The sequence below is a fragment of the Molothrus ater genome, chromosome Z, assembly GCF_012460135.2.
Source record: "Molothrus ater isolate BHLD 08-10-18 breed brown headed cowbird chromosome Z, BPBGC_Mater_1.1, whole genome shotgun sequence".
Lineage (NCBI taxonomy): Eukaryota > Metazoa > Chordata > Aves > Passeriformes > Icteridae > Molothrus > Molothrus ater.
The window spans coordinates 340,183-365,124 of record NC_050511.2 but is presented as its reverse complement, the minus strand read 5'-3'; the positions used below and the strand labels follow the sequence as shown (position 1 = coordinate 365,124).

The window sequence follows — 24,942 nt, the reverse complement described above, 5'->3', positions numbered from 1 at the left end:
CCTGGGGAAGAGGAACAAGGATTCAATGTGGAAATGTCGCAAACCAGAAAACTACAAGTAGAAAACTTTCTCTACATCAATTTTTACACTAGTACCAGTGTAAGATGGCTAAAATGCCATCTTAGTGAAACCTGCGGCACAACAAATTGGCAGTCATGGACTGCTAGGAATCTGTTAATGTAGGAAGTCAAGTGGAGTCTACACGGTGTTCTGGTAGAATCACTGTAACACCAGAAAATGGACACAGGAAACGAACTGCAAGCCTGGAGCCTGGGGACATTACAGACGGCCAGCACATCCCCAGAGTTCCACTGGCAGCACTCAAACAGGGGCACCAACACAGGGGCACGACAGACTGACAGAGAGCTGCCCAATGCAGCGCAAGGGGCGACCCAAGGGAAGCCACAGTGATAACAAACCTACGCGCAGGGCAACAAAGAGAAATTTCAAAGCACCAAGTCGTGTTTAAATGAGAAATGAGCCCAGTCACCAGCATACCAGTGACTGGAGATGAAGGGGAGTTGGTTTGTGGACACCTATCTAAAATGCTCCTCGCTACAAAATCGAAAATTATTAAAAGCACCAAATCTCATCTATCCAAACATGATTGGCCAAAACCTAAAGAGAACATCAGCACCTGCCAAGATCAGGAGAACCTTGAAGCTGGTAACAGTTCTCTAGAGAATAAAAGGAAATCCTAAGAAAATGATGCTAATAATCAAAGTTATATTAATCATAATCACAACTTAGTACAAAGAGAGTTTTGCAGAACAGCCATCAAAACAATCTGAGGGTTTAAGAAATCCTTTTCCTGACCTCAGGAATCCCTCAGACATCCAGAATTAGCTATTTGCCATGGTTTTGTCAACTTGCAGTATTTGGCATTTTCTTAAAGCTCATGCAACTGTAGATATATAATTATCATCTTTCATTTGAATCTCAGCATGAAAAGGCACGCTTCCAGCTCTTCTTCTGGAGGACAATAAAAGCACTGATGACTTAAAAACTCCAGCAAAAAATCTCAAGGAAGATCAGCCTCCTTTAAAAATCACATTACTTTAGAGCAGTGTGAAATGAACAGTGTCCCATTTGTTCACTTGAGTCTGGAATCACATTTGCTCTATACTTTTGAAACAGGTTTGAAAGCAAGTCTCAAACTAGCTTCTGCCAGTGACATGATGTATTATTTACTTATTTTAAGCTCTAAAAGAAGGGGGTGGAGAGCACAGGCACACGTAAAAGAACAATGGAACTACCAAGGCCTACATGGCTCTATTTTTATTTTAAAAGCTGAAACCGCCTCCCCACACATAAAATTTAGTAACACTTGTTATGCAAGTGCGTGAATGCCAGGCTTGTCACATGCAGGCAAACTTTGCATTTCAAAATAGCCCGACTAGTTTCCTTTGGAACAGTCTTGCACAAGATAATTTTGCTTCTGTAAGAAATACAGAACCATTCCTTTTATGCTACCCCTTTTCTGCCTCACATATCTGAAAGAATTGATCAGCAGCTCCTGTAATTCTGGCTGCAGAAATACCAGCACACTCCAACATGAAGGCAGAGAAGCCTCTTTCTCAAAGCCACATCCCAATCAGATTCTTTCCCTGGTCTTGAGGAGACTGCTCTTTGGCTATCAGTTAATCTTCATCCATCCCCTTTTCCCACCGCCTCACTCCATCCAGCCTAGCTGCACTCTCCTCAGTGCAGGTACACACAGAACAACACCCTTACTGAGCCCTTAAGGCACGTGCCTCCTCGTACTCCTAAGTCAGAGAAGTTGAATGTTGCAAAAACCCCCAAAATGAGCACCTTCAGATTTCTGCCAAGAAGAGCAGAAGACCTCAGGCCACCTCCTCCCCCCGGGACTGGATGGCTGAGGGCTCTGGGCTTGCTGCTTTGGGGATCCCTCCACCTGTGGGCAGGTGTGGAGGCAGATGTGCCCAGTACTCAGCGCTGCAGGGACTGAGCTGCTGCACACGGACACACTGGTAAACCTGCAGACTGGGGGCTGTACAGGGGAAATGTGCTTCTACACACACTATGCCTCCAAGAACACCAAACTCTTACAAACTCGGATCACTGACATACACTGTCTTCAAGGAGTCCCCACAAAATTATGGGAGCCCTTGGATAGCAGTTAACATCAGAGCTGAAAAGCAGGTTGTGCTTGGCAAAAGGAAATTCTGTGAACCTGGAAATGTTTTTCAGAATCATTTAATCATACTTAGAGAAACTCTGGCTGTGCATGCACTTAGTGGAGCTTTAAAAACTCCAAAATTTTTTTAAACTCCAATGTTTTGCTTAGTCACTTTTAGATCCAAAGAGATGAGGATCTAAAGTGACTAAGCAAATTCCCAAAACACACATCTTCAAAGAAGATTAGAATTATAATGAGACACTTCTAACCAAGCTTTATGGAGAGCAGTAAAAACAATGTTCTAAGGCAGAGCCTCTTACAGTCGCTGTCATTTTATTCCAATAACCATTCCCCCGGTGACCTTCCCCACCCTGCACAGTAAGAAGCACAATAAGAATACACAGCAATTAACTACAAGGAATACTCCAGAGCACACTGGCTGTGTTTGCTCCCTGGTTTTATTTTAGCACGAGCCTTCTGGGTTTCATCTTTCTGCCTGTACTGAGTAACATCCATTGAGAGTTTTTCTCAAACAGAAGGAAGATTTTGACCTCACTGCCATACAAGTCTCATGTCCTGCGACACAAAGTGTCCAATCACACAAGGATAAAGGAACATCAACTTCTGAAAAGAAAACAAAACCTTACCTTATCCTCCACCGCAAAGTCAAACTTGCAATCCATTGTGCCTAAGCATCCCAAAATCTCATTCTTCCATACCAAATCCCAGAGTCATTTTACAGACCTCCCATTTCCCTTCTAGTGTTTTATTTTACAAAGAAAGGCTCACACTTCTGACTCTACAAGAAATGTAGCAAGGCTTTAGCAAAGAGCTGCTAGAGATAATGACTCACATCACAGACAGCTGCGAAGAAGTGCCTGTGGGTGAAAAAAGGAGTTAAAAATTATACCTCAAACCCCACCTCCAGTGTCTCCACCTTCCTTTACCATGTTATGTTCTAATAAGGAGTAACGAGATGGATTCCTTTTGTACTCCTGCTCTCTTGGAAGTCTCCCAGAGCATAAAGAATATTTTAATCTTCCAAAACAGATGGAAGTGTAAATATGGGATTTTTTCCTCCCTGAGGCCATTTTTTTTTTGCAAAGGTTAAATGAATACTCTAACAGAATATGCATACATCAGCCCCTGGAGCTGAGGGACTGATGTATGCATAGATCTTCCTATGCCATTTCACACTCCCAAAATACCTTAACAAGTTCCAAAATCCAGCGGGGGTGGAGAAGGAGAGAGAGAACTCCATGACACCTGGCTTTTGGAAGGGAAAAGCTCAGCACAGTAGTTCTGTCTTAAATATTTCAGACCAAAATATTTTCCTTAGATGATTTTATTGATATGCCCCTTTTTTCTTTTAAAGATACCAGATTCAGGTAATCTCACAGCTCACAGTAGACAGCAGGCAGGTGGGAAAGCTGAGGAGCTGAATGCAGAAGCTTCTTTTCTTCAAGCAACAAGAAACATTTTATGTAACAAGAAACATTTTATGTTTCTGTATTTGTACAATTTTTCCATTAAGCAACTATCTGATGAGAATTATTTTTCACTATGACATTATAACTGTCAGGAATTATTACCAACTCCTCTTATTAAGTAGCAAGACCACATCCTCGAAAAAGCAGCATTTCTCCATTTAAAGCTCCTGAAATATATACCCAGCGCATCCTAAAGACCACAACATGTAGGAATGGGTAAAAAGCTGCTGATTTTGGTGGAAAACGTGACAGCCTAATTTGGTCGGAAGCCATCAGGTACCGGTTGGCGGCGGAAGCTGCGGAAACTCTCTGGCACCCTCTGCTGCCAGGCACAGCCCCGGGCCCGCCCGCACCGATGTAAAGGATGCACAGATACCCTGCGCCGACACCGGGCAGCCCAATATTCATTTCCCACACCTGTATGGGCATCAACATCACGGTTGCACGAACAAAACTATCGACTATCCAGCATACTTCTGCTCTGCAGCCAGCAGTGACTGCACTCGTCTCAGCATTGCCCCCGGCTGCTCCCTGCACCCCGCGGCTTTTATGGGAGCACACTTCATTCCCCAGGGAAAGCATGAGCCACGTGGGCTTGCTGCTCTCTTTCCCTCCCCACACTGGTAATAACATTTCATTTCCACTACACTGGACAAACTTCCACTGCAAATCAGCTAGGAAAAGGAAAAAGCAACAACAGAGTATGAACTCTCCCCTACTTGAGCAGCTGCCCTCTAGTCAAGTGGCTCTGGGAATTCAGTCCCAGAGGCCCTCCAGGACCTCCCTCGGCCAGGACGCACGCAGCACTCTCCCTCTGGCACATGTGCAAGTGCTGAAGAGGCATTCAGGAGCCAGATTATTTTTTTAATTGTTTGATTCATTTATGATAGCACCTCCCTTCAATGGATTTGTCTCTGCTCATCAGGGGAGCCATCGTACCAGAAGGGGAACAGGCTGTTAGCCAATCCAGTTCCAAGGCAGCACACATGCTGGAGAAGATAGCTCCAGATCCAGTTTTCCAATAGTTAAAACCAGACATACCATAACTCAAAGCAGACCAGAAAAGTGATAGCAGACTTAAAAGAATAAGTACAGGGTAAATATCTGCCATCTCTGTCGCCTGCAAAGCCACAGCCACATGTGCTCTCCTCCCATCAGGAACCACAGTGACAGAACACACATGAATTAAAGAATTCAGCCACATTTCAAGCAGCCTTGCTCACAAAAGGAGTATACAGCATGACTTACAATCCTACCAGCAGCCTGGAGCCTGCCTTCCCCAGCTCCATCATGGGTCCTGGACACATGAAATCAAACCAGAAAAAGGGCTTTTCAGAAAAGAGCAGGTAAAAGCAATAAATCCAGAGGCAACCCATAACTAACTCCTATGCCATTAGAAGCACAGCTCCCTGACAATGAAAACATCTGCAATTTTAACTGAAAAGCACCTCACATTTTCAACTTCCAGACAGCCACATTTTCACTTACTTCACCATTTAGAAGGCAAAATACAGCAGCCAAGGCACCCCATCAGCTCTATCTTTACAGGATACACACAATCTGAGTTCAGCCACTACCTGGATTCTTGTATGACATTTACTAAGACACTTCAATTAAGAAGTTGGAAGGAAATAAATGTCAAACATTCACACATGTAAGCTGACACTAAATCCACAAAATCCCAATCTGCAGTATCTACAGTTCACATCACAGACTTGTAATTTTACAGAGCAAAATAGAAAGCTGGTTACAGACCCCCACTTACATCTACACTAACCAGCCCCTTGTGCACACCTCCACTGCATCTATGCAGATGAAATGCCCCACATTTAACCATCACCTCAGGGTGCTCACACTTACTAATGCACTCTACATTCTAGTTGCTTTGTGTCATTGCAGTTGTAATTCCATAAATTTCTGAACTATTAGGGAAAACATAGCAAACTATGAGGTTGGAAAAACCCTCCAAGATCATTGAGTCCAGCACAAGTCCATGTCCCCAAGTGCTACATCTAACTGGCTTTTAAATCCCTCCAGGGATGGGGACTCCACCGCTGCTCTGGGCAGCCATGCCAGAGACAGGCAGCCCTTTTGGGAAGACATTTTCCCTAATGCCCAACCTAAACCTCCCCTGGCACAATCTGAGCCCTCTCCTCTTGTCCTGCCCTTTGTTCCCTGGAAGCAGAGCCTGACCCCCACCTGGCAGCACTTTCCTGTCAGGCTGCTGTGGAGAGCAAGGTGGTTTCCCCTGAGTGTCCTAAGATATTCTTACTTGCTATTAAAATGATTTCCTAAGTCAAAAAGAAGCCCAAAAAAATCAAACTCAAGAGCATTGAGATTTCTTTACTGTTACAATCCTCAGAAGAAAAGTACAAGTTTCTCCAGCGCTCGACACTGTAAGAGACTTTCCTTAGATTTAATCAAGAAGGAAATGCCTTTCAGATTCTGCAAGCCCACCGGCAGTGTTTAATAATGGTAAAGTTGATTAAAAGCGGGCACAACTTCCCACTGAGATGCAAACCACAATGTACACCTTGTAGCCAATCCTTCACAGTCAGGCAGGAACATAGTAACTGTTCGGCTCCAGTCTGAAGCCCTGCACAGCTCCAGCACGCAGAGGCACAGCAGCTGCTGGGGCCACAGCTCTGCAATGCCAACGTGTTTTCAAATCACTGTACGTTAACTCATTTCAAAGATTCAAACAAATTTAAAAACACATGTAGGGAGTGTTTTGAACTCTGTTTTTATGGAAATCCTACTGATCTTGAGACCAATTTCCTTAAAATATGTTAACGGCCGCATCAATAGGATTCAGTACTAACTAAACTTAGATTTAACTTCATGCATTTTGAAAGATAAAAGTTATGTTGCTTATGGTCAGCATCAAAAACTGTTCTTCAAAACAACACATTTGGAGAAAGAAAATAAAAAAGCTTTGGCATACCATATTCTGCACATAGCTACCAAAGGAACGCTTGTTGCAAATTTCACCCAAAATACTAAAGTTGATTAAACTTTTAATTGCCGCTTTCATGTAGTTTTAAGCTAGACAAACAAGCTAAGGAACAATTTGTAAGCATCATTAAATAAATACAGGAAAATCTATAGGGAGGTTCATTCATACATTAAGAAATTAGTCATTTCAATAAAAGCTAAAATTGGCTACCACTAATTTCCAACAGATAAAACCCTTCTAAGTAGATTGGAACATTTGCAGCAGAGCACTTTGTCATGCTTAGGCTTAAGAGAGCAGGAATGTCAAGCCTGAATTAACCTTCAAAAAAGAAAATCACTGGGTTTGGGTTCATTTTAGCTTCAGAAGCAGCTTGTCCCCCAGCTATTACCTGGCTGGGCTCTGCAAGCCTGGGCCTTGAGCTGCTTCCTGGGCTGGCAGAGCGGAGGGAGGGAGCGGGCAGGAGCAGCCTGAGCTGCATGGCAGCTGTGCCAGCGCACGCCCAGCACCTGCAGGGCCCTGGCCCTGCCCAGATCATGTTCCAAGGATCACAGGCACTGCACAACACCCACCTGGCTCCAAAGATGTCCTTCTTGGCCAGATCGATGCCAGAAACCACCTTCACCCTGAGGATTCGAGACTCCTCCTGCGACAGAAAAGAAATGGGTTTAATGTTTATTCTCTATGCCATTTGGCAGATCAGCAGCTGGCAAGAGGTTAGCAGATAGCAGGAGTCTGTCCTAGGGAGGATTTGGAAAAGAACCACCTCTTGGAAGGCTTATCTGAATGAGGAGTATTCGACTCCAGTCAGAGCTGTTAAGAGTTCAATAAAGGCAGAGCAGAAGTAGATAACAGTAATAACATCATAGCAATAATACTGTAAAAATAATAGCAATAAAAGCAGAAGAGTATTTGCTGAACAGAGCCATTTCACATCCTGAGTGATCCGTATACCACAAATTCATTCTGCATTGACACTGAAACCCTTCAAACACAAGGGAAATTATTCATAACGTTTTAGTAATGAGAGATGTCTGCAGTGTAAAAATCGAGGATGCACAGTTAAAAATAAATACTTAAAAGGAATTTTTTAAGCCTGTCTCACCACCTTGGTGTACGTGGAGAGCTCAAAATCAGCGTTCACTGACAGATGGCAAGTCCTGCAGATGCACATCACTGGAGCATCAGCCTGATGCTCAGCTTATCACTTCACTGCACGAAGCGCCTGAGGAACATCAGTAAAAATGGCCTTTTTCCACCTTGGTTTTTTTCACTGCGTTTGAGCAACAGGAAGAGGCCACCAAAACGAAACCTGGAAAGCCTTCTACAGAAACAGGTTCTGCAGTCCCCCATATCAGTGATACCTTCTCTCCTCTGATAAGGCTCCCAGAGCTGCAAGATACTGGATTCAATTTCAGTAACTTGAGACTCTGTTCCTTGAAGCCTGTTCAGAAAACAATTACACTTTCCCACAGGTTTCTCCTGGTCTGTTTGCTTTAGGCAGCTGATAGCCAGACACAGCTTTGTGTCAGCTGTCTTGGCACGGATTTTTCCAACTGTGAGGAAGGTCAGGACCAGCCCCAGAGTAAAGCCATACCCGGGCAGCCCAACTCGCCCCTCTGGAAGGAGGCGCAGACAGAGGAGCAGAAAACAACAGTCCCATTGAACCTGTCTTCAGGGCAAGTTCCACCCTGGCACATGTCCTGCCTGAGGAGCTGGGCTGCAGCAAAACAACACTTGAGACACAAATCCTTCCTGTAAACCTGGCCTTTGGTATTCTCCCCAGCAGCACTTCACACCACACAGTACTTTCTAATTAGGGAACAGGATTTTTTCCCCAAAAGAGCCCAAAGCTTACCTGAGTGGTGACAAAACAGCATGTGAAAAAGAACAATCCAATGGACTCACAATAGTGGATATTTCCTAAGTACCATGTGCCCAGTTTTCTAGAGCAGTTTTAATATACAAAAGGCAATGAACTTGCAAATTGTGATCAAGATAATTCCTTCAATGAGAGAAGAGAGCATAGAATAAAACACAAGCAAAAACTCAGACTGTTCAGACCTCATTGAAGTAGAGCTACAGGGGAAGTTGTAATAGTTGTTTCTATCTGAGTGCTACTCAGATTCCCTCTAGCAAAGTCCAACATCAACTTTGCTAGAGTGGCATCTTCCTCCTCCTGAGGGCACCTCTGCATATTAACCGATTCAAAAGAAATCAAAGAAAAACACAAACAAACAATCCCCCCACCATCTTTGAAAGAGAAAAAAATGCAAGAGGAGGTCCCAGTGCTGGAGGATCCCCAATTGAGTTCTGCAAGATACAAAAGATAATGCTGTAGATGATCTAAACAGATGCTCAGAAACATACCTGAAGGGTCACATCCACTTTAAGGATCCCAGAACCTATGACCCTGTTCCCTCCTGCCAGAAGGCTCTCAGCCTCTACTCAATATTCCAATTTAACAAGCAGAACAAGTGCTTTTGCAAATGTTTGCTCCAATTTTCAATATGCATACACATATATGTAATGTTTAAAAAAAATTAAACCACCTCCTCAGTTAGTGATGAGGTCTACCATATGCATTAACTTTTGCTGACTCCTTGTATCTCAATTTCGCCCTTTATTTCCAAGTGTGCTGTGTCTAGGTAAAAAAGGAGTTAAATGATTACAGCAGCAGTGAGGTGATCTCACTTCATTGTCCACCAAAAAATCAGATAAAGGATTGCTTGGCTGGGCACAGCCTGAGACTCACAGAGTACCAATTACCTGATGCAGGTTTCCACCCAGCCCTCTCTGAAAAGGCTCCAAAACAAAATTGGGATTTTGGTCGGTTTTTGTTATAAACCCAGGGCACCATGACAGGATCACTAACCACAGAAAAATTCTGTGTGAGAAGACCCAGGATTCAAACCCCAAATAATAAAGGGATCCCCAGCACAAGCAGAGAATGGGATAAGGAGACAGATTGGGAGGATTAAGAAGAAATGGGGATCTGACATGGCAGACAGCGAGGCTGAAGGATAACAAGTATATAGCTGGAGTCCTAATTTTCAAGTAAACAAACAAGAGCCAGCAAAGCAGGGTAACCAGGCTGATCAGAGACACAGCAGAGCTCTGCGGGACTCGAGGCAGGGAAGCAGGTACACACACGGCAGGAGCAAGGCTCCCTGGGGAGGAGCCACACGGAGGGAAATGAGGGCTTCCTCCAGCACCCGTGGCTGACCGACCACAGACACCCTGCTGCACTCTAAAAAAGCACTTGCTCAATTAGCCCAGCCATATCTTCAAAAGGAAAGAGATGCCAGAAGCAATGGTGCAACTGTGAGTTCCCTCAGCTGAACAGCTTCAGTACCACATGAACTGACACTGCTGCGCACACACACAGACTCACAGTCCAGACCACAACCCAATCCACACAAAAACTGCAGAGCACGATTTACTGGCAGTCAAGTACCCTGACTGAGACTTCCATCAGTGATCAATCACCTAACAAATTCTTAAAGAGCAATTTCTCAACACAAACTCCCATCTTCTGACCATCCAATATCCTTTGAGTCAGCAAGCAGTGGAGGCAACTGTACACTACAGGCCACAATCTTGGGATACTCCTTGACTTCTCCTGCACCCAAGAACCCAGCACGCACCCTCATCTGCTTATCATCCCACCCCATCCTTCCATGAGCAGCCAAATTCTCCTCCTTGCAGCATCACAGAGATCAGGATGCAGGAAACGGCAACCTGGGAACAGTTAAGGGGAGACAAGTCTTCAGAAGCCACTTGCCACTTGAGTTGTCATTTGTCAAGGGAGAATCCTTAGTTCTGCCCAGAGCTGAAACTACACAGCAGAAAGAAATTCTCTGGTGATGAGACTAAACTATATTCACTTGTGCAGGAAGAGAACACCTGGCTGCAATTTTTGTGTTCCACTGAATTCCCTGTGTTCTGTAAAGCACATATCCTAAGCTGCTTTTTGAAGCACAGTTTGAAAGAGAAGTTCAGCTCACGCCACAGAGACATTTTTCTATCCATCCTATTTCAGCCTTGCCTGGAGCATACCGAGCCCAGAAGGGGCTCCAGGTGCTGCCTCTCCCTACCCTGGGTGGCTCCTGCTTCCCCAGGCCAGGGCTGTTCTCAGTGCAGCCCCAGAGCTGATGCTGCAGTTCCATTCCTGCCTCGCTCAGGTTTGGCCCCTACAGTGCAGAACACAGGCAGGGATTCCAAGCAGTGCTGTCCTGAGCACTGTGACTCAATCCACTGGCTGCTGGGAACAGAGGCTGTGTGCGCAGGTGGGGATGGCGGTGGGGCTGGCAGCACTTTGGCAGCTCCCTGTAGACATTCCAGCAGCTGTCCCTGCCCACGCTCCTGTCCTGCCCCCAAACACGGCCTCCCCAGCGGCTGCAGCAGCCTGCCCTGAAGGGCCTGGTTACCTATTAGTGCTGAGCTCCACTGCGCCGCACGTCCACACCAACTTCTGCTTTGTCCAATCATTAACATGAAGTTTACATATTCCTGCCTTCCCAAAACATGCCAAAGGTTACAGAGTTCTCCTCTCTGCTGAAGGAGAACCTCTACACAGTTTGTGGTCTCCTAGCTGCAGTTCACAGTGCCATTTCAGAGGACTCAGCTTATTTAGGTGGAACCAAGCTGTGGAACTGGAAGCCTATTATAGATCAAAACCCAGACTTCATCAACAGTGAACAAACCTCAATTCACCTCAGAAAAGATGTAGGAAAATAGATGTATTTCCAGATTTAGTAGACCGTTGTACATATATTTATCTGTGTTATTCACATTTTGTTAGTTCTTTGTTAAACACACACCACATTCACTTTCTCCAGTTGCTGTGGAACGCCAAGTAATTTCTTAGACCCATTAAAGTACTGGCATAAAGAAAACTTATTAAGTTCTCCCCCTGGATTAGTAAAATACCCTGGAGCTGGGGAGTTTAGAGAAGAGCTGCGACAGCAGAGAGAAAGAATGAAGGCCAAACACAGCGTCCCGAGCTGCTTTCTCCCCCACAGGCAGGGTGAAATGCTGCCTGTTCAAAGGGTGATCCAGGAGACGCAGCTCAGCCAGCACCAGCTTCACCGACATAGAAGTGCTGTAAAACCAACCTGAAAAAGCTTTGCATTACACATCTGTATGTTCTGAATGCACAGAAAAGAAAGCCACAGCAATCCAGCCTGGCGTAAGAAGGAAAGCTGCAGATGTCAACTTCCAACAGGACAAACAATCCCATGACACACGTAGCGTACGCATTAAGAGAACAGCCTGAAAATAACAATCGATGGGGGTATAAAATTAGAAGGTTGACTCGTTTAAATGAACAGACAAGTGTGAAAGGCACAACGGCTGGATCAATGCAAGCCAATATTTGAACAGCTGTCACGCAGACCAGGAAGATTAAACATTTAACGTGTTTTTCCAAAGGTATATAAACGCGTCTCCGAGTCAAACAGCCCGAGGCGGGCAGGTTTGTGCCCCTCCGTTCTGAGCCGCCCAGCCCGTGAGCCCAGCCAGGCTGTGCCCCCGCAGTCACAGCACAGCCTCCGCCCGAGGGGCGCCGAGAGCTGCACTTACCGCCGACCCCGCGCCAGGAGCCCCGCCAGGCACCGCCGCTCGCCCGCCGCCTCCGCCCGCACACGCGGAAGTTCAGCAACGGCGGCAATAAATGACCATCGCCAAGGCAACGAGGGGAAAGGCCGGCGAGCTTGGGTTTCACCGGAGAGAGCTTCACCTGAGTCACGGTGGGGGAGTGTCGGTCGGGTTCAGTTGGGCTACTTTTTTCCCTTCCCTCTCTGTAGAGACATTTTTGATTCCAACCCATGATAGGCGCCAGAGAGGTAAATTTCCACTAACTGCGAGGAGAGAAACCAGATCCCACTGGAATGTTACCTGCACATAGAGACTCTGTGAATCCGGTTTCATCCACTGAGCACCTCATCTCTAGTTTCATTATATCTCAAAGTTTGCAAAACATAACATACTAAAAGATAACAGATCTTTAAGTCAGTGTTTTGATGGCAAAACAAATCCAAATGGAAAAGACAACAAACCTTTAATTCAGTGTTTTAACTGTGGCACTTCTGGTTTCCTGAATGAAAATTCACACACAGAGCCCTGTGTGCTACACACCCAGAATCACCCAAACACACACTGCTCAGAATTCTCCCCATTTGCAGGGGATAAATCAACCCTGCAGTTGATTGATCTGCAGTTCCAAAGCCAAATCCACTGTGTGTCACCTACTTAAGGGACAGAGTTGGCCACAGCAAGCCTAGTAACCATGTTAGGCTTCTCTTAATCTCCCAGCAACTGAAACCAGGTTCAGTGGCAGAAGAGTTGAACTGATTCTTACTTTGATTTGGTGGATTGAACCAGTCCACTTATAGCTGAGTGAAAAAAAAGTGCTTTAGGAAGCTATTCCACAACACCCTCCTGCAGAGAGTATTCCCAAATTGGCTTATCCTGTTCTGACTGGCACCTCCCTAACATCAAACAATGCTGGGCAGCCCAAGAGGGAGAATCCAAGTGGGGTGTCCTGTCTGGGGGCTGTCACCCCAGTCTGTCACCCCAATCCAGGTGGGGTGTCCTGTCTGGGGGCTGTCACCCCAGTCTGTCACCCCAATCCAGGTGGGGTGTCCTGTCTGGGGGCTGTCACCCCAGTGTGTCACCCCAATCCAGGTGGGGTGTCCTGTCTGGGGGCTGTCACCCCAGTCTGTCACCCCAATCCAAGTGGGGTGTCCTGTCTGGGGGCTGTCACCCCAGTCTGTCACCCCAATCCAAGTGGGGTGTCCTGTCTGGGGGCTGTCACCCCAGTGTGTCACCCCAATCCAGGTGGGGTGTCCTGTCTGGGGGCTGTCACCCCAGTCTGTCACCCCAATCCAGGTGGGGTGCCCTGTCTGGGGGCTGTCACCCCAGTCTGTCACCCCAATCCAGGTGGGGTGTCCTGTCTGGCGGGCTGTCACCCACAGTGAAGGCAGCTGAGAGCACCCCAAGGAAACAGCTCGATCTCTGATCACAGTGACTTTCTAAAGGCCATAGCAACAGAATGTGGAAAGCCTCCCTGTAATTCCTGCAATATCTTACTAATCTTGAAATTATCAGTGGCAATTTTGCCAACAGTGTTTGATAAAATCTCAGTTGTGCAATGCAAACAAAACCATGCACCAGGGCTATGACCCAAATCTCCACTCGCCTCTGCAAGTTCAGCACAGAAAACAAACTTAAAAGGTCACTTGGTTACAACTCATCTGGCTCAAACATTAAAATCTCTTTTCAGCTTCACCACAAGCAGCCTAGGAACACAGCTCAGAACTTGATTCTTGCATGTGTTCATCACACTCCTCACCAAATCCAAGAGTAAATCAAACTGTGCCTTTCCTTACCCACAAAGTTCTCAACCCTTGCTGCAGGATGCAATGCATTTGTAAAAACCCCATTATTTTCTCCACAGATCACAAAATTAGAGCAACTAAACCTAAAAGCTTTTGGAGAAAAGAAGGCTATGCAGTTTGGATCATAAAGACCCTCCTGGCTGAAATGCATTGGTCAGTTCATGGAGCATACCTGGTCCTCTAGAGCACTCCTGGCCAAGCAAGGATTCTCACACAGAAGGAATCATAAGAGGAAGCAAACACCAGAAAGCATTAAAAGAACTGCAGAGTTTGGAGAACTATGGTATTCAAAAGCTGATACAACAGAAAAATAGTAAATGTTTTACAATAGCGATTTAGGTCCTATTTCAGACCTCTAAAGAAAAGGGACTATATTCATGTTTTCCTTGGCTGGAATGGCATACTCAGCAGAAAAAAACCACCAGGCAGAATTTCATCAAGGCACCAGTTTGTCTTAAAGGGACATTATAACGATGCTGCTCTTCCAAGGGGACAAACCAGAAGGAAAGAGCACACAAAACTGGAATGAGCAAGTTGGAACACAGACACCAGGAGTGGTGCATAGGGATCAAAGGTACCCACACACCAGTGACAGTGCATGGGACCAGGAGTCCAGACACGCAGCCCAATGCCGAAGCACACCATTAACAAACAGGCTCAAACCACAGTGCTGCCTTCTGCATCCAAACTGAGCATTTACTGTGAATTTCAACAGAAAATTCCTAAAGACAATCTGACAGAACTTCTCTTCCTTCCCTCTGGGGATACAAAAACCAAACTGATTAACTAAAACATCAAGGTTTTATTTAAACAAGTACCCCACTTTCTGACATGCACAAACTACCATAAACCAAAGGAACGATGATTCTCTGTGTAGGATTCTGCCAGTGCCAGGACACTGGCCCTGACACTGGCAAAAGAACAAGGCAGGCTGGCTAATTTCAAATCCTCATTATCCTCAGGTCAGGGCCCACGGGGATCCATTACTTTCCAGCAGTACTTCAAAACTTACTAGGCAAAAGAGAATCACTAAAAAGCCATGTCCCCAGTGGATGTGTGACAACCCCGTCCAGTAACAAGAAAGGGTCTGAATTCCCAATTAGCAGCCTGCAGCAAGGACTCACAGGAGGACTTGCTTTCAAAGCAGCTGCTCTAGAACAACACAAAGGTTTTTACATTTCACTAAATGAACCTCTGATACATTTATAATTTAATTATTTTTTTAAAGAAACATTAAACATCTTGAACTGGTGTTTTCTGATCTCATGAAATGCACTAGCCTGTAACATTCAAACTTTTAAAGAGTGAAAAATTATGCCTTACACTTAATACAATAATCTCCATTTTTCCTGTGTGAAATGGCACACCAATCCAGTGTAACGTTGTATTTTAGACAATCAGTTCCCACAAAAATCCACCAATGTATCCAAAAGCCTCGCTCAGCGCTCAGCAGACACACCCACTCCCCGCCCGAATTCAGCAGCGATGTCACTCTGCTTAATGCCATTCCCAACTCGGGGCCAGGCCGGGCGGGGCTCGGAGCAACCTGGGCTAGTGGAAGGTGTGGCAGAGCACGCAAAGCTCCTGTGTCAAACAGGGGAAGTGGAGCTGCATTCACTCCGCTAGCCCAGCTAGTTGCCAACGGATCACACAAACATGTTTATGTAACCACAATCTATACTCTTGTTAGATATTTAATGATTCCAGACCATAAACCATCAGTGGCTGCACTGTTTAATGACAAAACACACATTCAATAAAACCGTAATCCAACAATAAACTGTGATTGGAGGCTCATTTCTAACCCAGATAACTCCAGGGATCGATTCCACAGCACACACCCACAGCCCAGAGCTGCACCACTGGCTGCTTCACCTGGAGAAAAGTTGGACAGGGAGCTGCTTAAACAGGCTTTGCTGGAAAAACCTTGAGAGAAGGAAAACTATGCCAACTGACATGAAAATGCCAGTGTCACTCTTAAAACCTGAAAGAGCTCTCAACTCCTTCAGTCTCGGAAAGACACAAGGCTCAGGTACCTGAGGTGACGGACACTCAGCCAGGCTGGGAGAAGTGTTTGCCAGAGGGAAGAGCTGGCTACACTGCAACTACTTTGGGACACCAGCACCCACCAGTCACCTCTCCTAACAGCCCGTGGAGTGTCTGATGTGAGGCAGTGCTCTTGTTACTGCTCCACAGAGGCTGGAAAAATGCATTTACTTGTGCCTCAATGGGCAAAGGGTGCTGGGGGCAGAAGCAGAGAGGCTGAAGGAGGGGGGTTTGCTCAGACTGGAGAAGGCAGTAACTCCTAATTCCTATGGATCACAGCCTGACACCTGCAGGGAATTCAGCCTGTACTTTTCACTTTTTAGCTGTTGTAATAGCTTACCTGCAGTAGCTTTAGCTCAGAGCAGAAGTTGGGAATGTCAATTTTCAGAGACACCTCATTTTCTGACACAGTTTGTTTTGTTGCATGAATCATCCTATTATCCAACCAAAAATTAAATTAGATCTTCCAGCTCTTGGCTGCAGTTAATAATTAATGTTACCATATGAGTTTCCAACCTCCCCTGGTGAAAAAATTCTTCCAAACACATTAACATTTCAGTGAGTGGTGTTGTCAGTCACTCCAGCAGTTCACTCCTTTGGCTTCTCTTCTTCACCTTGATTAAGTTTCTTTTTCCAAAAGAATAACAAGTCAAAGCCTCTAGCAGTACCTCTTGTCCCGTAAGGCTTTCCTCCCCAGGAATTTCACATTTGGGGGAAGAATCACTCCATTACAGCCTCTGCCCCCCCTGCCCCCTTACAGATTAGGGGACAAAAACCAGCCACTTCAACCAGTGAAAAGGCCAAGCCAACAGGGAAGGGATCTGCTCCCACCAGAAACATCTCGTGGCAGGCTTTTGGATCCTGGTTGTAGTCCTGGTGTTTCCAACCTACTTGCACACTATGTTCTACCACCTCCTTCTACCTCTTCCTTTCCTCCTCCCTTTTTATTACAGCAGCCCTTGACAAAGCTTTGACTCTTTTTGTTCATTATAAGTATTTATTTGTCATATAAATGGATAGCCTAGGGCTAGCAGGCTCTTCCATCTGAGAACTGGTGTCTCACAAAGAACAGGAAAACTGTTCAGTTACTAATCCAGGCTTAAGGCTGACTAGATTTTGGCAACTGAGCAGGAGCAAGCACAGCCCCTCCTGGTTGGAAAGACAAATCTTCTTCCCTTCTTCTCCAGGGCCTCCAGTAACATACAGGGATATGTTATGAACAGCCAAAGATGAGAACAGAACTTAAGTTCATGTGAAAAATAATTGGAATGAAAAAAAATTATATTAACAAGAATATGCCCAATGCAGGAGACTGAGTAATTCAGCTGCAGAAGCTCTCTCCTATGTATACATGCATTGAAGGTGCTTTTAAAGAGGATAAGTAGGTACTATCTTAATTTAAAGGCATTTTCTTCTTTTAATGGAATATGCTTGTCTTTCACATGCTGTAAAAGAACAGACTCTAAAGTAAAACAAATACAGTGATAGTGATACTGAGTGCTTTTTTGGTTTGTATCAGTTCTGCTTATATATTGACGTGGAAGGCTTGGAAGTGTTTCAGGGAGGGTTGGAGTGTTGCTTGCATTGGATGCTGGATTTGGAGTGGCCATTTGTTTTGGGTTTTTTCGTTGTATTAATTGTTTATGGGAAATTCCTTCAAAATTTGTGAAATTCTATCAATAAATGGATTGTTGACAGACCAAGCTCAGAGGTTAGCTCAGTCACTTGTTCCCAAAATGGTACTTGACACTGACTAGACTAAGAAACACTCATTAAAATATTCACCACTCATTATCTAAAACAAAGGCTGCACTTTGTGTCCTGCCAGGCATTCTGGATGCAAACTGGGGCTCGATGCCCCAAACAAAAGGCACATTCAGAATCCATGTTTTGCAGAAGCGCTGCAATAGGGTCAGTCATTCAGCATCCCAGAGCAGGACCTTGTCCCAGGGAAGCACAGATGCATGTTCCTCAAAGAGGCAGAACAGGAAGGGAGCAGAGGGCACAGCAATGCTGAATTCCTCAGGCAACTTACAGGCAGTGGCTCGGCTTCCACAGCAACCAGCTGTGTAAAGAAACTGTTGCTTCTACCTGCTTATTCCTGACCCCGTATCACATTGCTACCTGCAGAGATGATGAGGTACACACAGGGCTGGTTGCTCCTGACACCACAAGGACTTTGAGAGGGCTCAGTCAAGAACTTGGGAATAAAGAAGAGGATTTTTCTTCCAAAACCACAAATGCATATTACAGTGACTGAAGTACAGCAGTGAAAAGCTCTTGGGGTCACACAAATTAACACAAGTCTGAAGAACAAACTCAGTTTCCTCCAGGCAGGTTTCAATGAAGTCACACCCCCTTCTAGAAATAACAAGATGATCTACACAAAGTCCAAATCTGCTGCTAAATGGTGACCGTGCTGTACAAAGCAAAGGGAGAAAACCAGCTTGGAGCTGCAGAGCCCAAACTGCAATGGCACAGAACTGCTTCCTTTAACAGGCTCCCACTGGAGATAGGCTGAGGCTCCACAACAACAGACAACCTAACACATTCCATGAGATGGCATTTGTCCTGCATGTCCCCCATGCCCATACTGCAGCTGCTTATACTGAACACAGCAAAATCTGCTCCAAAGATCAGAAAACAAAAATGCTGGTAAGGAACTTGTGACACTAAGAAAAGTGCTAAAGTGGTCAGTGAAAAAACCAAAGTTGCCAGGCACAGCAATGCCCTGAGGGCAACTAAATCAAACCACACCACCACACCGGGGTCAGCAGTTTGGTTTGTGAAGACTTAGTCTGTGTTAAAGCACAAGACCCAAAATATGAATGAGGGAGGCTTTTTTCTAAAAAAAAAAGTGACACAAGTAGGCACATGATATGAGAAGGTGACCACAGGACTTGAAAACATGTTAGCTACAAACTCCAGCATCTTAACTGTGCAGACTTTGAGGCCAGTCGCTAACAGTTGTGAAGGGCCCATGGTTTCAACAGCTTCCAAAGGGGCTCCTGTCAGGATCTTGCACGAGGAGCATGCAGGAACATGGTGACAAATGACCTGGCAGGTAATCCACACCCCGCCTGTAACCATTTAGCACAGTCCAGTTTATAATGTTTGACTTTCAAACTACAACAGAAACTAGTTAAGACAAAATCAAAACCTGACTGCAACTTGATTTGGCACAACCTCTAGTACAGCTGCAGGATATCCCTGGAAAAAACAACTCCGACCTTGCTCCCAGCCTGGTCAGACCTGCCCAGCACAGCACCTGCAGGACAGGGGGGGTCTGCTAGCCTTTGCTGCAACCACCTGTCCCATTCTGGGGTTCCAGAGTGCCACAGCCACCACCCTTGGGATGCAGCTGGCCCTAAAACAGGGATAAGTAAAATCTCAGCCTCAACACAGGGGAGGAAAATGCAACATGTTCTTTATCATGCTAATCAGAACACAGAATGAGAAGGCAGCTTCTGGAAAAGAGAGGTGACAGAAGCATAGGATAATCCACTTTGTACGAAAAATAAAATTTGGAAAAAATATCTGTAGTGCTACCTTAAAAAGAGAACAATCCATTTAGGTTCACTGTCCCTTATGTCTCCTAAAGGCCCACATCCAGCTCTGGTTTCCAGACCTTCAGCCAGCCTCCCTGATGGCCAGGGGAAGCCTGTCCTTGTACCTGCACCTCCAGGGAGAACCCAGCAGCACTGCTGGAATCCTGATATCATGGCCACAACCAGAGAGCGGCTTCCGAGGAAGGAAAACACACCTCTGGCACTCTCAGGCTACCTGTGCCATGGGAATAGCTGGTTTCCAACGACAATGCTCTCGTCTCCTACAAGCCTCTTAGCAGCATGACTGGTAGGAGAGGATCAGCCCCAGAGCTGTGGGCGAGAAACAGCACCGGAGCCAGCCGAGGCAAGGACGGCAGGACTGGCACGGGAGAAACCAGCCCTCCCGCTGGGCTGGAGCGGCCAGGAGGCGCTGCCGACAGAGAAGGCAGGAAGCAAGATTCATCCCACCCGCTGCGCTCCCAAAGCGCCCTGCTCCAACAGCAGGGATGGCGAGTCACAGCACGGACACTGGCAGGATCCCGGTGTGTCACCGCATTGCTGGGGACAGCCTACCCTGCCAGGGAAAACCACACTGCAAGGCTCCCTCCCACAGGGAACAGAAAGGAGAAGTGCCTCCTCGGGCCACGGTAGCAGGAGTGGTGTTACTCACACACAGTCCAGGCCAGGCATGCACAGGAATACACCTGACCCTGAGGACTCAATGTTTTTCTATAGACACTGGGAACAAGGAATAAAATAGTAAATGACCAGATGAGACTGAAACAAACCAAACAGCCAGCAAGGATAAATGCAGAGGTCTTTCTGGCACCCACCCAGATGCGTGCCTCCAGCACTCATCCTACTGAAACAAGCGCAGGCTGTGCAAGGAACGTGCCTCTCACTGTGGCACACAGCACCCAAGCTGCCCAGCTCACTGCTCCTTGGATCGGGCAGCTCTCCATCCCAAGTGTCCACCCACCCAGTGGGACGGGTGTAAACTTTAGCACTAAGACTGCCTTTTAATAAAGAGGTAGGGGGAAGGCACATATGAAGATACCAAGTGAGGCAGGGAGGTGATCCTGCAACCCTGAACTCCAAACAGTGACACCATTCCCTCAGCTATAAAATGGAGCTGCATCTACACCACTGCTGCGTGCTCTCAGTTCACTAAAGCAAGGCCTGTCCAAGACAGAGCATTTTCAAGTTCTTTCAGCTCAACTGTTACAAACAATAGCCAAGATTTTATAATACCTCGAACATCACTGTACCAAGAGCAGAGGTTAAGGAAGCACATCCATTGCTCATCGCTGCACAGCAAAGCTGTTGCTTTGTTAGTGAGGCTGAATCAGCACAAGCACAAAGCCCAAACTCACAGTTTTGTCCACTCCCCGCTTCTCCCTCTTACCACGCCCTTCACTACAAACAGCAGGAATGGTCAACTCAAGAAATCTTTAAAGAAAGGTTAAAAACTCCACTTATTTGTTAGGGAATTCATCTATTTAACATTCTGCTTTTAGGCAAACTTGTCAGAGACTTCATCAGGGTCAGGATTCTAGCCAAAGCTCTGGATTCAGGAGACCTACACAGCCAATGTCACAGCTCACAGCCACCAAAGAGCAGGTGCCCTACCCTCCCTTCACACACACCCTCCACCACCACCCCAGCTGCTCGTGCCACATACCTCTGACTTCCACCACCTTTCCAGAAGTTACTACAATTCAACAGCCCTGCAAAGACATGGGATGCTGTCCACAGGTGGTCCCAGGGTGTACAAGAGAAAGCCACATCTCTCTTTCAGCAGTGCAAATCCACTGATTTGGGTGGGCTGCTCCAGAAGCCATCAGCCTCGACTTCTCTACTCAAGTACAGGGTGGAGGTGCAAGTAAACTGTCCTGGGATCAACCATTGACACCAGCACCAGCTGAAGGTCCTTAGCACAGATCAAGCACAGCACCAGCTGAAGGTCCTTAGCATACAATATTAAATATTTAATATTAAATATATAATATTAAATACCAGCACCAGCTGAAGGTCCTTAGCACATAATAAGCACCAGCTGAAGGTCCTTAGCACATATCAAGCACAGCATCAGCTGAAGGTCCTTAGCATACAATATTAAATATATAATATTAAATATATAATATTAAATACCAGCACCAGCTGAAGGTCCTTAGCACATAATAAGCATCAGCTGAAGGTCCTTAGCACATATCAAGCACAGCATCAGCTGAAGGTCCTTAGCATACAATATTAAATATATAATATTAAATATATAATATTAAATACCAGCACCAGCTGAAGGTCCTTAGCACATAATAAGCACCAGCTGAAGGTCCTTAGCACATATCAAGCACAGCATCAGCTGAAGGTCCTTAGCATACAATATTAAATATATAATATTAAATATATAATATTAAATACCAGCACCAGCTGAAGGTCCTTAGCACATAATAAGCATCAGCTGAAGGTCCTTAGCACATATCAAGCACAGCATCAGCTGAAGGTCCTTAGCATACAATATTAAATATATAATATTAAATATATAATATTAAATACCAGCACCAGCTGAAGGTCCTTAGCACATAATAAGCACCAGCTGAAGGTCCTTAGCACATACAAGTCCAGCCTAGAAGCTGCAGGGGTGAATTCTTCCCACAAAACCCTAAGATGTAATACCGATTCCCTTCTGACAGATAAGCTCATTCAGCACTCATAGCATGCCTGGTGATATTTTCAGAACAAAACACAAAAAATCCCGTCAGAAATCTGTTAACCGTGACTCCCAGTGCAAGCCGTGCCCCGGGGGTGAGGTGCGTGCTCATCAACAGGTGTGGGGCTCACAGTCCATGTTTGCTGCCCCGGAAAATGGCCTCTGTGCAGGAACGGAGGAAAACCTCGAGTTCCCATTTCTTGTTAAAGAGCGCCCTCCAGCGGCCAGCCCCTCACATGACACCCAAGGACCGCTTATCCCCCTTCCCCAAGGCAGCAGCGGAACCTACACACCACCCTCAGAGGACAGGCAACAGCCAGGGGACACAGAGCATCTCTGAATGGGGGCATAGCTAGAACTAACATTCCTCGTCTCCCTCAGACCCTCATCTTACTACAAGCCTCCTTCAATGTCTTTACATTAATTTTATAATAAAACTAGAATTTACTTAGTGTCAGCACTAGTGACCAAAACATGCCGATAACTCATCAAAAGCTGGTTTAAAATGCAGGCTGTTATAAAAATCTATTGACCTCCTGAGAACCACAGCCTATTTTGATATTCTGCCACACAAGTAGATATGCAAGCCCTGTCATTTATGAAATGCTTCCTTACCTGAACTTTTTAATCATCATCTAAGGTTTACATGCTAGCCCTGAAGTCAGTGCACTTAGAGTCTATAAAAAAAATTCGGGGTCAATAAAAAAGTCACTATTCTGAATTGCTTATTGCTAAGACACTGTCAGTGCTGTGACCAAGGGAGGCCCCTCTCACACTCAGATGGCACAGTGAAGCTTTTATGTAACTGAAATATTCAGAGCAGAAACAACAGAGCTCTCATTTAAAGGGTCTGTGCAGTGGTGGTGACAAAGGGTGCATCTTCTCAAGGAACTCAAGGGTATTTTCACATAAAGCCTCCAGGTTTCAAGAACACAGTGGGCTGGGCTGGAGCTCATGGGGCCAGGGGCACATCCCTGGGCAGACTGCCCCTTTCCACCTCACAGCTGAGGAGCCACAGCCACCCACAAGCTGCTTCTCCAGCACCTCAGTGCCCTGGTCCTTCATGCAGCACTCTTCCAGTGCCACAGCACCCGGAGCTCCAGTGCTGCCCCAGGAGCTGAGCTGGGAATGAAGGGACGTGGCTCTGGAACCCCTCCCCAGCACCTGTCCTGGCAGGGGCTCCGTGGGGACAGCCTGGGCTCAGCAAACATCTCTGGCCGTGCCAGCACACCGCGGAAGCCGGGTGAGCTGCGAGGTAGAGCCTCACCGTGAGACCACACAACAGAAAACATCACCCAAAATCTAACTGCAACCATCTACGACACTGACACTGCCCAAACAACTCCGCATTGGCATCACTTCCAAAGTTTATGGTTTGCTTCAAATGCAAAGTAGAGAGATCCGGCCCTGAACTCCCACATGTCACTGCTGTCACCAAGTCCAGGGAGGGAGGGAAAATCACAGCCCTTTTCCTCCCCAGTAAATCCTGCTGATAATGAGCAATAACACCTTCTTGAGGCCTTTGCAGCCCCGTCTCATGCATCTGTTAACATGATACTCGACTACTGGGAAAGAGACACCCTCAAGGGAGATCATTCCAGAGCAACAAATCCATCAGGAACATGTAAACATGAGGCACAAAAGCCAACCTCCCATATGCCTCAGTCTGAAACAGTTTACAGACAGTTTATCCATCACAGCACGAGCTGCATTTCACCACAGCACCACTGTAGCAAATCCTGGCTTACTCCTTACCTTGATGCCAGATCCAGTACAGGCGAGCCTGTGCTCTCCTGTCCATAGGAACCATTTCCATCATACTCAGAGCTGGGTTTGTTTCCCTTTCCCCAAAGTGTGTCTCGGTAAAGCGAAGCACAGGCTCCTGAGGTTCTGAAATCTTTCAGGGTTCACTCTTCAGGCACAAGGCTTTGCCCAGCACAGCACACCACAACAGTGATGAAAGGTTAGGCTACAGTGACTACACACAGAATTATTTATCTTGAGGCATATGGGATTGTATCTCACACATCGAGATATTTTCAGGAACATAAGATCCTTTTGACAAATTCTAAGGCATGACAAAATGTCATCTCAGTAGGAAGCTTCTAATTCCAATTGACTCAATCACAAGTCACAGAAGTTGAACAGAACTTAAAGAGAAGAAAGCTGGAACTGCAGAGAGCAGTTTCACATATGAACCTCTTTTCCTCCTAATATTTTAAAGTATAGAAAGACAATCTTCAAGGATCTTTTTTCTGAAGTTCTGCTTTTTATTAAAGCAAACAAGTTCCAAGGAGCTGCAAGTTTTGCTTCCATCCAAGGACACTCAGAAAGCAAAATGTTTGTGGATTTGTGTGGGCAACATCTGACTCTCAAGAAACCCAAACTGAAACAAACAAAAGGTGCACTTCATTCACAAATATTTTCCACTACAAAGGGCTGTAAGTTTTTATATACACTGATATTTAGAGATTGCATGAAAGTACCTAAGCTTCCAGGAGCCCATATAAATACTATTTCACAGAATCACAAAGAGGTTGAGGTTGGCACAAGCCTCTGAAGGTCACCTGGCCCACCCCTGCTTAAGCCAGAGCTGGCTGCCCAGGCCTGTGTCCCAACGGTCCCAAACAGCCCCAAGGATGGAGCTCCAACAGC

At 45.9% G+C, this 24,942-nt stretch overlaps 1 protein-coding gene across 2 annotated transcripts in view; it reads right to left on the bottom strand.

Moving 5' to 3' along the window:
• The window catches only part of NEDD4L (NEDD4 like E3 ubiquitin protein ligase), an 83,118-nt gene that overhangs the window by 55,017 nt on the left and 3,159 nt on the right, over positions 1-24,942 (bottom strand). For both annotated transcript variants that reach the window (XM_036402499.2, XM_036402500.2), the window contains exon 2: positions 7,156-7,229. In XM_036402499.2, the coding sequence (XP_036258392.1) occupies positions 7,156-7,229 (74 nt within the window). The remainder of the gene's footprint in view (positions 1-7,155; positions 7,230-24,942) is intronic.